Source organism: Diplotaxodon limnothrissa, linkage group LG13 (genome assembly GCF_057381915.1).
Source record: "Diplotaxodon limnothrissa isolate DT_005_m linkage group LG13, D_limnothrissa_male_GT1.1, whole genome shotgun sequence".
In the NCBI taxonomy this organism is placed as follows: Eukaryota; Metazoa; Chordata; class Actinopteri; order Cichliformes; family Cichlidae; genus Diplotaxodon; species Diplotaxodon limnothrissa.
The window spans coordinates 3,693,969-3,707,832 of NC_140608.1; the positions used below are offsets into that span (position 1 = coordinate 3,693,969).

The following is a 13,864-nucleotide window of genomic DNA, read 5'->3' on the forward strand; positions in this document are numbered from 1 at the left end:
CATTGAAAATGCCACGCTCATATAGCCTTTTTATAGACCGTTTTGCCCACTTATACCCTTATTAATGTATTCTGATTACAGAAAACGACTGCCAACTCGCAACAGTTTTTTTTTTCACTGGTTCTTGCACATTTCTACAAGTGTTATTGTGTTTAATTGGGCCAAGCATCCACCCATCATCCATCCAGGTGAGAGTCACGGAGGCAGTAGTCTAAGCAGCAATCTGCAGACCTCCCTCTTCTCCGGCCTGTCCTGGTTCTGCCTCCAGGGTCTCCTTCTTTTGGATATGCCCAAAACACCTCATCTAAGAAGCATCCAGGTGGCATCTTAGTCAAACGCCTGAACCACCTCAACTGACTCCTCTTGACTTGGAAGAGTAGCAGCTCTGAATAACTCAGCTCTTCACCATCTGTGTAAGGTTGAGCCCAGACACTCATTTATACCACTTGTATCCATTACCTTGTTTTTTGGGAGACCACCAGAGCTTATTTGGCCATAGCTGAGGACAGAAATAAGACCAACGACTAAACTATATGTTTAGCTTTCTCTTCACACAGCAGACCAGTACAGGCCAACCCATCTGCCAGTCTGCTGCTGCAATTCTTTATTCATCCTCTACTCTAAAAACACATTTCCAACCCAGAATGAGTACTTCACTCTTTCCCAGCTGAGATCCCAATTCTCATCCCAGACCACTGCAGTGGAGGTTTCCCTTTGATGGAGTCAGCAAAACTGTCTGAAAAAGAACCGTCATCTGAAAACAAAGGCTCTCTCACCTCAGAGTAGTCTGTCTCAAGCATCAACTTATTTGTTTTATTATGTGTTATCAAATTTGTTAGCTTATAGGTAAAATATAATTTGACATGTGCAAAGTTCATATAAGGTCGTGAAGGCTTGGATTGTTTACTTCAGTGTTTATTGTGTCCACTTCTTCAGTATTTCCGGCCACAGTTATTTGCAGTTTGAGTATCACATGTTGGGTCTCGTATGGTTGGCCTGTAACACTTTTAATCTCTATTTGGAGCTTACATATTTTCTCTCTATATTACCAAAAGCTTTACCACTCTGTACTGATACAAATTCTGTGTGTGTGAGTGTGAGAGTGTGTGTGAATACCCTGCAGTCCTCAGCGATAAGGCTGAGATTGAGTTTTCCCCCACAGAGCCATAGCGTCCAAGGAGTGTGTGTGTATGTGTTTGTGTGTGAAGACATCAGGAAACAGGCAATGTAAAGAGCTTGTATCGCTTTATCTAGCCTATCTGCCAGAGTGTATGTGTATATGTATATGTGCTCTCAGACTGGTGTAGTGTGAAAGGGAGCTTGCTGGTTTGCTTTGTTCGGTATTGTGCGCACGAGAGGATGAATCCTCAGGGCTCGATTCACAGCTGAGAAAAGTAGGTGTTTTTCTGTGGTATAGCTGGATGCAGCTTTTAGACAGCCGTGCAGTGAAATGGAGACACAAAGTGAGAGCAGGCGAAACCAGGCATTTTAAAAAGAAAAGAGAACATGTGCCGTACCGCTGCCTGCTGCTTTCATTCTGGCTGGCCTGTGAAGGGACGTGTGAGACAGGTTGGTTTTGGTGCTAAGATCAGTGCCTTCTCCCATGCAAATAGGGAAAAAGAACATTTAACCAGGAAACACATTACAAAAACAGAATCAGTTAAAAGAGAGGAGGCACAAGAGAACCGAGAGGGGCATGGTATGTCAGTGGTATCAACACAGCAAGGAGGTGAACCAGCCTGATATTCACTGACAGCATGGTGCTTCCATAGCAGGCAAAACCCATCAGTTTTTGTTGGAGGGAGGGCAGACAAAAGGCTGGAGCATCCCCAACTGTTTAGTTTCCATATCTAGCAGTCAGTGACAAGGCTTTCCGGCAGTTCTTATTTTTAACACACGGTCCTCTGGTGAGCAGCTTGCATACACACACACACACACACACACACACACACACACACACACACACACACACACACACACACACACACACGCAGGGCCATGTCACTGATTGTATAACTCTTATCACCTGGTCTGTGGCATATTCCCAAATTCTAATTTGACTGCTAGCCCCTGGCCCAGAGTCCATCTCTGAAAAGAAGTACAGCAAAAATGGCTTCAGCGCGGACCTTTGATAGGAAATATCAGGAGGGATTTTACAGCAGAATTCACAATGAGGAATTCAGGAGGGACCCACTTCTAGCTTCTTCTGGATTTATATAAACCTGACACTGTGATGGGCCATCAGTTTAACCCTCTCCCATCACTTTATGAAAGTTTCAAAACAATAAAAAAAACAATTAAACTCAACCTCTTTTTTCTTTCTTTCTTAAATTCTGTCTGTCCACAGGAGTCTCCATCAGGGCGGAGGAAGGCCTTGGCCACTAGCAGTATAAACATGAAACAATACGCCAGTCCGATGCCCACACAGACAGATGTCAAGCTGAAGTTTAAGCCGCTGTCCAAGAAGGTGGTGTCAGCCACGCTGCAGTTCTCCCTCTCCTGCATTTTCCTCCGCGAGGGGAAGGCCACGTAAGTTTTTGTTTTCTTATATTATGACCCACATCCTTCGGAAGTGGTTACACGTTGCGATATTCAGCAGTGTTCTAAGTTGTTTGTAACCCTCACTAGTTATAACATTAAGTCTGATGCATGTAGGAATAATACCTATCAAATTGGGCCCAACACCCATGTTCACTTCTTCCTTGTTCTGTTGCCTTTGCTTGTGTTGAGTTAATCAGTGTGTCGTTTCATGTTTCAAAAGTAATTTAAGCAAGCACATAGTGAGATCGTCATGTTCAATTTTGCTGTCTTTAATCACAAGACCGTTACAGCAGTCAACTTTGAATGTCTCACACTAGTGACTGATTGGAGCCACAGATATCCACATGACTCTTTCACATTGGTCACAATTAATTTTGGACAGTCTGGCTTCATTAGGCTTTAATTTAGAGTCTAGTAATGAAGAGACTTTTATCCACTGAAGGGTATGAAAGGATATTTTTTTTAAAAGTAATAAAGTTGCCAAGTTTGCAGCAAAGAGGACAAGTAAAGCTGTTGATAATCCCTGCTGTGAGTAAGAGAGTAATTTGTGTTACCCTTTGCAGACCAGTAACACATGCTTGGTATAAAAGTCTAGCTAATACCCTTTTTATGTCACTTCTAACCAGAGGTGACTGAAAATCTAAATTTTCTTTGTTAATCTGTTAGAGGGTGAAATTTTGCTTTTTGTTCCATTTATCAGTTTAAATTATAGGTACATACAGACACACACACACACACACACTTGTCAATCATTTTAAGATATTGAACCATCTTTCATTTGAAGACATGCTTTCAGTCAGTGTTTTCTGTTTGTTATTCATTTTAATTTGATGGCAGCAACTTTCATTTAAAGATACCCCTCCCCACACACACAAACACATATACACTGAGCATGAGCAAAGCGGCGAGGCCTTTGTTGTGTCGCGGATGGCGGGTCGATGGCGCGTAACCCTTGTTAACCCTTCGGGGAATGATGTCGACCACACACAAACAAACTCCATCACAGCAGTTCAAATGAGCCCATGGGCCTGGGAAACACCAAACACAAAGAACAGAGAGGAGAATACAGCGATTATGATGGAGCGGTGGTATCGAGGGACTGTGGGGAGGGGGGCGCACAGAGGACTACATAAAATACAAGAAATGATGTAGAAATGCATCAGTGGGGCAGAGGCTGGAGTCAAAACCAAGCTTTAAAGAAGCTTTAAAATGTGAGGGAGGGGTGTTAAAGTTTTAGGTGTAAAAGTGGTCGTCTGGAGTGAAGAAATGATTGAAAGAGATGGATTTTAAATGTATGTGGGGTGTGTAGGTTAAATTGTCCTATCTGTCTTGATGTTTTTCAGCTGCATGTATTTCTCTATCTATGTGTATACATTGTTTTGGTTCTTGGTTTTTTTTGGGGCTGGTGGGGTCCAGCGATGAGGACATGCAGAGCCTGGCCAGCCTGATGAGCATGAAACAGGCGGACATTGGCAACCTGGATGACTTTGAGGAGGAGAATGAGGAGGATGAGGAGAACAGGGTCAACCAGGAGGAGAAAGCTGCTAAGATCACAGGTAAAACACTGGCGGAGCACTTTTTTATTTTGCTTTGTAAGATCAAAGATTTATCTGCTGAAAGTCATTGAAGTTGCTTTTGGTCATTTGATCAAAATCCCCAAAACGCCCGAAATTTCCCAGACTTCCTGAAGAATAAGCGCGGGACCCAGGCTTCATTTGGGGCATTTACTTTGCTTCTTGGTTTCTTTGTTTTCCCCAATTTATGCTTGTGTGTGTGTGTGTGTGTGTGTGTGTGTGTGTGTGTGTGTGTTTTTCCACAAATAAAAAAGTGAGAGTTTGTAAATTCATGAGCTTTATTTGCCGTGTATTGTCTGCTTCAGGGCGTTTTCTGTTGCTTTGACTTTCCCACATCCTTGTTACCCCTCGTTCCCCTCGTCTTGTATTGGTTGCACTGGCAGACTGACGGTGGCTTGGCTCCTTCCTTACATCCATGATTCATTCTACGGTCGCATGTACGGGCCGCGCTGCTTCCTGCTTTGCTTAATCCAACTTTTCAAAGCGCCACGTCTTCATGTTAAGCTTCATGTTTTCTCTCCTTTCTTTTTCATGCTCTTCATCTCATTTATATGTATATGCATTGAGCGCCTACAGCTACGCTTCACTAGCACACATCTCTGAATCAAAGGATGGGCCGGGCTGCCAAAACTCGCTGCTGTCATATTCTTGCCTGAATGGTACCTCCAGAGCAAGCCAGCAAGCAGCCCCAGCAATACTAACACTAGGCTAACCAATGCATACGCTGTAAAACACATGTTCTCTTTTGTCTTTTTATATGCTGTATGTAAATTATGAAACCTCAATAAAACTCTGTGTTTATATAGGGTTGTTAGTCATTGTTCAGTATTACCTCTTTATTTATCAGTCTGGAACCTGAAGCTCTGGAGGCATGTCAGAAATGTTATTTTAAAGTAGATAAAGTTTTTTTCTTTTTAGCTTTTGGCTCTGTGCATGCATTTAGCACTGCAGTGCTGATGCAGTGTTTCCCACAGAACACGGTTTCCTCTGCAAATATTTTATAACTGAGCAATAGTGAGTCTCTACTCCTGGGGATAAACGTCTTCCACATCTTGGATGGCAGTGAGTGATGACAGTTGTTGTTCTGCTCTGGAGCCTTCAGGAGTTTGACATGTTGGTACATGAACCAGTTCTCCATATGCTGCCAGCTCTGGTTACAGTGAGAAAGAAAGACTTTCTTACTTAGACCTGCTGGAGTCTAAGACACAGGGTAGAGCATGTTCAACCCCAGGAGAAGAGACTGTAGAAATGGCTGAATGATATCCACCTTCAAGTGTACACTTTACAGAGAGTCTATGGGAACACCACAGTCTGCTTGTTCGGTGATGATATAATGATGCTCTTTCCCGGTCCAGCGTTGAACGAGGCTCTGTCCTTTTTAATGTGCTGCAGTGCTTCAATTCTTGTTTTTGGATCCGACCCCCTAAAAAACTTTTAACCCTTCAGAACATATTCTGGCGTTGAGATTAAGCTTAGTATCAGGACAAATCTGGACTGTTTTAAACTTTCAGTAATGTCCCAGAGCTTTGTTTGTTTTTGGGAACTGAAGGAGTGTTTGGACCTGGATATTGCTACTGATATGAAACGTAGCAAACAACTAGTTGCCCAGCAAAAATTGAGCAGCACAAGACAGGACGAGCTAGCTATTTATCATTAACATAAATATACTTGATTGAGGTGACCTGCCCAGGTAAAGTTGGTGTGGGAAACACTGCATTTGGCTGTTAATACTATAAAGTTGTGAACTTTATAGTGTAGACCTTACCAGCTAAATGGTTGATCGCAGCGCTATTACTAACTAAAGCATGCACATTCACACTAGTGTTCCTCTTTACTAATCTGTTTGTACTTGCAGACTTGTTAGTGATAGAACTGATGATAATATAAACCAAACCAACAGTCTGCACTCAGTTATTGTGCAGTGTAATGTGCGGTGTGGATGTGTGTGGACATTCTGGATGGTGTGTGTTATTTTTGCCTTGTTCACTGCTTTTCTTCCTCCCTCCCTTCCTGTATGGACCTGTCGTTTGCAGAGATAGTAAACCAGTTGAATGCCCTCAGCTGCTTACATGGGGATGATGATGATGATGGTGGTGTTCCCAAGCGAGCACGCAAAGCAACAGCTAAGCCTGCTGCTTCCTCCCAAGGTCTTTTTTCACCTTTCTTTCACCCCTTTTCATCCCACGATTCTTCTTTTATTGTCTTGTGAGCATTGTGTTGCCTCTTCCTACCCCTCAGTGTCACGGTTTATATCTACATATTTATTTATTTTTTATTTTTCCTCCCATAATGTTCTGTCTCCCCCTCTTCCTCTCTCTTTGGCTCTACCCTCCCTTATCCCTTGATCCTTCGTGACATTGGTATTGTAGTCGTGTTGTGTGGTACGATTTATCTTCAATCATGTGGTGACGTGCAGTACATGGTGTTGTGAACACATCAGTTGGTGTTCATCCTTTTGGTTCCTATTGTTTCTCTTATTTGACAATGTGACCTTTCCCACTCTTTTACTGCAATTGGTAGTGAACCAAACCAGGTAAAAAGAAAAGAAAAGAAAGAGACCCTTTTTCCTCTTTCAGGTCAAAGCAATATTTGTGTTTTCAAAATAGAATTAAGTATATTTATTTTAAATTGAGAATATTTAGCCTATGATATTCTCACGTGATCTTAAGCTAGATAAAAAAAAAAGTTTTTTTAAAAGTCCGACCAATCTGTCTATAAAAGTAGAATAGTTAATTTAAATTTGGCCGCTTTCCCCTACATGCTCGTCTCCTTTTGCACTTCTAAGTCAGGTTCAGTGGCCCCTGGGTCATACCACCAGTGATGTTTCACACCTTGGCTAAATTTAAATAAAGTGTTTTGTTTTTTTCTTTTTTGCAAGGGCACAGTTGTAAAACTTTTTCATCTTATTAAAAATCGCATAAATAAGGGCTTTATGCGAAAGCTTTCCCTTTCTCCTCTGGGCAAATAACTCCAGTCACTGGTTCAACTGGAAATTACATCCTGTTGGCTAACAGTAATATACAACAAACATAGCTTTGTACTCTCAAGGTTTTCTGAGTTTATTTGGGGTCTTCCAACATTCTTCTCTTTGGATAGGAGTAGTCACAAACCCTCTCACAGATTTAAACACACTCTTGGACATGTGCACTTGTCATGGCCTAAAATTGGCCATGAATGTTGTGAGTTAAGTGCTGTTCCTCTTATCAGCCATCACCACTTCACATAGCCACACTACATATAGACCCAGGACACGTAGCTCACAGCACAGTTTTTCTTTATACTAGTTCAGATTTTCATGTTTCTCAGCAACATTTCTTGGCATCTACCTCAGGCACATTTACACTCTTTTCAAACTGACCCACACCCTGGCAGCATGCGATTGAACTACAGTGAGTATAGTGAAGATAAAGTACACAAGTACCCCCTCCAGCTGGGAACTCCATAGCAACACCATGCTTTCGCCACAGTCTCCCACAGTAACCCTCCATACCACACAAAATTTCCCAGAATGCCACTGTTGTATATGCTCTGAAGAAGGATGAAATGGTTGAGGAACAAAGGAGTTTAGGCAGTGCTCCCCAGCAAGCGGGATTTCTTATCCAAGACTGAATGGTTCACTCCGAAGTGCAGATTTTGGTGCATTTGGCTTTGTGGCTGTTTGTTCATTGCATTTTGTTGTGTAGCTGTTTTGACTCTGTAGTTTAATTTAAAATAACTTTTTATTGAACTCTTTGGCAACAGAGCTGATTAATAAGCTGAACTTCCTGGAAGACGAGGATCAGGATATGGCTCCCGCCATGAACAACAATCCTTTTGATGAGCCCGATGTCGACCTTCATCCCAACCATCTCAACCCATTTGATGATCCTGATGAGGAAGGTATGTGCAGCTCTGCCAGCTTCTGAAGAAAATGCACTCAACTTCATTTTAATATATAATAATTGTAAAAACTTGTAAAACGTGCCTGGCTTTGGTTGCGATCTTCTTGGTGTTGCTTTGGGAAAAGTCTTTGGGATGATGAGCAGTGTGGCTTTAAGGTTCTGATGTGCAGATACCATGAATGTGTATAATCCTCTGCAACTGTATCAGGCTTCAATGCTTTCAGTCAGACACCTAAACCAATATTTTTGTCTGACCACCTGAGTGGACAGGTATTTGTTTTTGAGTGTCACGCTCTCACATACATAAAAGCACACCTTTGCTGCCTATTTGCTTACTTAAGATGTCTTTGATCTTCAGCCTTAAATCCTGGATTTTACTTTCTCAAGTGCATATTTTTACGTATGTACATGTGTCCTTTAATGTCCATATCATCTTCAACAAAGGTTTACTTATTTTGGGGACGATGCAGTTGCTGTTTTAATTCAATAGTGGCTGTGTGTAGGATTTGGTTGTCTTATGTTGGCAGTGAAGGCAGCATGAAGCATATGTGCAGGCACCACCCAGGAGCCCACACAGGGAACCTGGATCCTTAAAATGTTGAAATAAACTAAATATTATCCACACAATTTATGAAAAGTCAAATAGGCAGTTAACCTTCTAGGAGCTGGCATCCACATATGTGGACATCACATTTTGGGTTGTCTAGACCACAATACTAAATTTTACTGTACAAGGGCCTGATATCCTCTTCTCAGAAACTGCATCAGGTAAAAAGATAATTCTTTGTTTTTACATTCATCAGGTCCCAATCAGCCCAAATAGCAAAGAGAAATAAAAATGTATGCCATGAAAGAGTTCCAGTCTTAGGAGGTTAAGGCACATTTATTTTGTTTCTCTCTGCTGTCTATCTCTTCAACATACTGAGATCACAAGCTACCAAAGCTCATGTCAAGTCTAGGAGTAACATGATTTATACATGCTGTCAATGCTTTCTGTCCTCTGTCAGAGCCCCCTGCCCAGCCGGTCCTACGACCGCGGGCTGACGACAGTTCCTTTTATGACCACGACGACTCAAATCCGTTCAACGAGCCAGATGAGCCAGAGACACAAGCATGTCCGGGGAACCCCTTTGATGAGCCTGACCAGGACACAGACCCTCAGCCAGATCCAGAACCTCCCAAACCCAGGCAGAGGAAAGGTGTCCGGCCCGTTGACATGAGCAAGTACCTGTATGCGGACACTTCTCACAACGAGGAGGAGCTCGACAAGTAAGATTTTGTTATTCATTGGACAATTGTTTCAATGTCCAATGAATTGTTTCAAACAATGGTGTTTGTTTTTTGTTTTTTTGGGGGTTTTTTTTGCATTTGATGACACAGTAACTTTGAATTATGAGGCGTGAACATGCTGTTAAGTAAAGAGCATGCACCTTATCCTGTGCTATTTTTCTTTTTTTAAAGTGTCATGTTTTATTGTTTTATTGACCCGAGACCAGTGATTGAGCTTATAAACTGACTGGGAAAGTGTCTACTGTGCTGAAAAAGTGACTATAGGGCCATTTTCCCATAGACTTTTACACCGCAGAAAATCGTTGTGCAGTCAGAAGAGTCGCCCCCTGGTGGCAAATAGAAAGCATGTAGATTTAAGGGTTTCAGATCACTAGCCTCAAGTGGCCATTGGAGGAATTGCACTTTTCTTCATAAGTAGCGATACTTAAAGCGCTCTGTTACGTTCTCGATTACTGCTGGCAGCCCGAGTCCTGCAGCTCCCCCTCCTTCTAGAGGAGCACTTGTAGGCACAGCTCCCCCCTTCCAAACAGGGCAAAGTGACGAGGCAGCTCTTTCAACAGGAACAAGGGCCCTGTTGTTTCACTGCATTCTTTAACCTTGTCTCCCTCTTCAGTCTTCCACCCGTCCTCCCCATCCTCTCCCTCCCATCAACTTGTTGCCCCATACTTTCCCTCTTTCTCCTTCACTTCCTCGTAGACTCTGCTCATTTTTATTTCACCTTGGAGCTCCTTTACGCTTGCTCCCCACCCTCCCATTCCCTCTTCCTTGTTCCTGTTCCGCATCATTTCGGTTCATCAGTGCTGTCAGCTACTTTGTAAAGAAGAAAATATAAAGATGCTTCTATCTGTTGTTGAATTTAAAGATATGATGAATGTGGCAACGGAGGCGTTTTTTTGGTTATTTGTTTACTTTTTTTGGTATATGCTGCATTTTTAAAATTTTTCATTTTAGTTAAGTTTGGTGGCTGTGTTGTGCAACCCTTACTTATAAATATTTAATCTCAGTGGAACTTCCTGAAATTAAATAAATGAACAAGAAAAAATTTAGTCATTGAACGCAGCATAAAAAGGTAGCTTGTTGTGTATGTGTGAATCTCAGTTTTTACTGAAATGTTAGGCTATTTTATACTTAATAGGCTGTGTCACCTTCTCTAAAAGCTCAATATAGACTTTATCTTGTGATAGTAAAGGTTGCCAACCTTTAGGGGTTGAATCTTAGCTTCACACTGATGTGGGGATCCTTCTGAAGTGTTCCCATCAGTGAACCGTTTCACCAATAGTGTGTGACCATCTCCACAAGAGCAGCCGTGCCCAAATTGTCAATGTAAACCCCTTTTTGCCACTGAGCGAAGCCGTCACACAGACAGGCGTAGGTTTCACTCCTCTCAGCTGTCCAAAGACAGACAGGAATTGACTGGTGTGTTTCTTTTTCTCTGTCTCTTACATCAGGAGCAGCTCACTGCAGAATAGAAAGTTCAAGAGGGCAGCGCAGTGTTTTGACTGCAGCCCTTTCACATGTCTTTTAGCCAGCGATGGTCTGTTAGAGCTTTTCTATAGACCTGCCTCCTTTTCTTTTCTTCACTTCCCTCCTTTTTCCCCCCTTCTATCACTTTGCAGTAGGACACTGAGTACCTCCAACCTTCTCTTTCACAGATACCCAGTCAATCAGTTTTTCCTCTCACCCCCTCCTCCTCCTCCATCCAATTCTCTTGTTTGTTTAGGACTGCTTGTTGCATGTTGAGTGAATGTCTTAAGGCCGTGCCCCTGCTTCCATTGCCACCAGCATGCCTGTGTATTGATAACACTGTGGTATGTGTATGCGTGTGTGTTTTGGTGAGTGCTTGTGCGTGTGTGTAATGTAGTCAGTCGTGCTCTGGCCTGTCTGTCAGTAGTCCACCTTGGGTAGTGAGGATATGAGGTCACACAGTCCTGACCTCAGTGCACCTGCATCTTCTATTAACTTACCACTTTCTGTGTGCTGTTCATTGTGCTGCACCATACCTTTGTTTCCCTATTAATGAATTTATAGTTAGATCCTAGGATGTCTTTAAAAGGTCCTAATGGTTATTATAGGTCATTATAAACAAAATGTTTAATGATTAGGCAAAATATATACATATTTTCTAATGTTTTCTTGTATTCGACAACCTAATTTTACAAGATAAAAAATTTGGTTTTATATCTTATATAGCTTATATCAGAGGTGTGGACTCGAGTCACATGACTTGGACTCGAGTCAGACTCGAGTCATTAATTTTATGACTTTAGACTTGACTTGAAAAAATGTTCTAAGACTTGTGACTTGACTTGGACTTTTACACCAATGACTTGGGACTTGAATTGGACTTGAACCGGTTTACTTGAAAAGACTTGATATTTTACCCCAAATATAAAATTTAACATGCATATTATATAGAGATTGAAAATGTGACGTCATTCACGGGTAGAACCGCAAAGGATTCTGGGAACTCGTGGCAAGCGGTACTAGCGCATGCAGGCTTTCAATTAAAATCAGTTATACAGCGATAAAAAGAAACACAAAAATGTCAAGAAGCCGTTGTATTATTAACTGCAATAGCCGGTCGCATGACAGCCACGGGAAGCCGACGGGTAAAGAGATCGGTTGTTATCGGATTACGTCGTTGAAGAGAAATTGTTCAAGCCATGTTTCCGAAGTAACAAAGACGCGACGGATGGCCTGGATTGCAGCCATTCAAAGATCAAATATAACGTCCCAGAACACTCCAGCTCACAGGTTAGTCTGCTCCAAGCATTTTCACAAAGGTCAGTGTTTTTTAGTACTTAATACGTCATTTTCATAACATAATTGGTGATATAGGTTACAAGCAAGTCTGGCGCTGAACAGAAATTGTCGCGCTATGCTCCTTTATTTATTGTGCATAAATAGTGAATTGTCCTGACACAATATTGCGTTTCGCTTCTGTTATTATGGTACATTGACAAAAACATATACTTTTATTCACAGGATAAAACAGTTGTTTTGTATCACTAATTGCCCAGTACGATTACAGCATACAATATTATTGTCACTGCTACATTTCTGTGATGCTACCAGAAATTATTTCCACTACTAATTAATTACCGTTGAGCTCAAAGGTCCTATTAATAAACGGTTAAGGAATGTGTATTTATGACGACGATTTGTGAGACTGGTAAACTTATGATACGTACGATGGTCTTTACTTTCTACACGGTGCATTTCAAGGTCCTGTACCCATCCGTCGGTAAACTGTACCTGGGCTTGTTGCAGTGACCTGAAGTTACTAAACTTCATGAGTGTGTGCACTCACTCCAAGAACCGTATGATTATAAATATGCATATAAATATGCTAAGATGAGATAGCTGACTTCATCTAACTAGCAAATGTTGTCCAGGCTACGTTGGTGATACAGTTTTTTTTAATGTGTATGATATTTTTGTCATGCGATTTTAAAGCTGGTCCTACAACCGCATCCAAGAATAACATGCAGCTTATCTCAAAACTGTCGGTGAAAATTATTCTTGGAGCTAGGTTTAATTGAGCTGCATTTTAAAGAGGTGCAATTTCACAATTTGTGTATATTTTCTAAGTTCACTATTTTGTCATGTGTTGAGAAAAACACAGATTTTAAAATTACATGGTCTAATATTTACATTTAGCATAACTGCAACATTTTTTTTTCATTTTTTTTTTTTTAAAGACTCGAAAGGACTTGAAATTCAAAGTTTCAGACTTGTGACTTGACTCGGGACTTTTACACCAGTGACTTGAGACTCGACTCTGACTTGCCTGACATTACTTGAGACTTGACTTGAGACTTGAGGATAAAGACTTGAGACTTACTTGAGACTTGCAAAACAATGACTTGGTCCCACCTCTGGCTTATATGTCTGTCTTTGAGATGGTTTATGTTAACTTTATTGGCATTTTGGAGCCTTTTATGCTTGTGTTGCTGCTGTAAGTCAGGAAATTTAGTTTTATTGTATAGCCCTGAATCACATGTAAAGGTTTAAAGGACTTCATAGGGAGAAGAGCACATTAAAAACACGAGAAAACACGAGAAAAAACAATAAAGTCACTAACACATTAAAATTCAAAAATGGACAAGAAAACAAAAAAGAAAATATAAACTTGTATTTAAAAATGAGAATAGGAAGATTTTATAGCTGCTCTAAATGTGGCTGAACAGTTAGTGTGGCCATTATCAGTGCTTTTTTTCCAATTCAATTCAGATTTATTTATATAGTGCCAATTCACAACAACACAACAACGACCCCAAGGCACTTTATTTTGCAAGGTAAAGATCTTGCAATAATAGAGAAAAAAATCCCAAGATCACAGTATGCCATGTAAGCAACAGTGGGGAGGAAGAAATCCCCTTTTAACAGGAAAAAATCTCCAGCAGCGCTATCCTCCACCCTCCAGTATCCCCAGTTCTGCTCGTTGAAGAATATTGTGTCTGTTGGTTTAGCTTTTTAAATTTATTTTTAAGATCAGGAGGATCTTAAAGTGCGAGTCGGGATATAACTGTAATATTTAAGACTTTATATATATAAGTATGAATATTTTAAATCATT

At 41.1% G+C, this 13,864-nt stretch overlaps 1 protein-coding gene across 2 annotated transcripts in view; it reads left to right on the forward strand.

Moving 5' to 3' along the window:
• ehbp1 (EH domain binding protein 1) overlaps nucleotides 1-13,864 on the forward strand; it is a 175,490-nt gene that overhangs the window by 57,949 nt on the left and 103,677 nt on the right. The window contains exons 6-10 of one of the 2 annotated variants that reach the window (XM_085369657.1): nucleotides 2,348-2,529; nucleotides 3,958-4,097; nucleotides 6,149-6,262; nucleotides 7,857-7,994; nucleotides 9,004-9,265. In XM_085369657.1, coding sequence (XP_085225783.1) covers nucleotides 2,348-2,529; nucleotides 3,958-4,097; nucleotides 6,149-6,262; nucleotides 7,857-7,994; nucleotides 9,004-9,265 — 836 coding nt within the window. The remainder of the gene's footprint in view (nucleotides 1-2,347; nucleotides 2,530-3,957; nucleotides 4,098-6,148; nucleotides 6,263-7,856; nucleotides 7,995-9,003; nucleotides 9,266-13,864) is intronic. The other variant, XM_085369656.1, reaches the window with a different exon arrangement.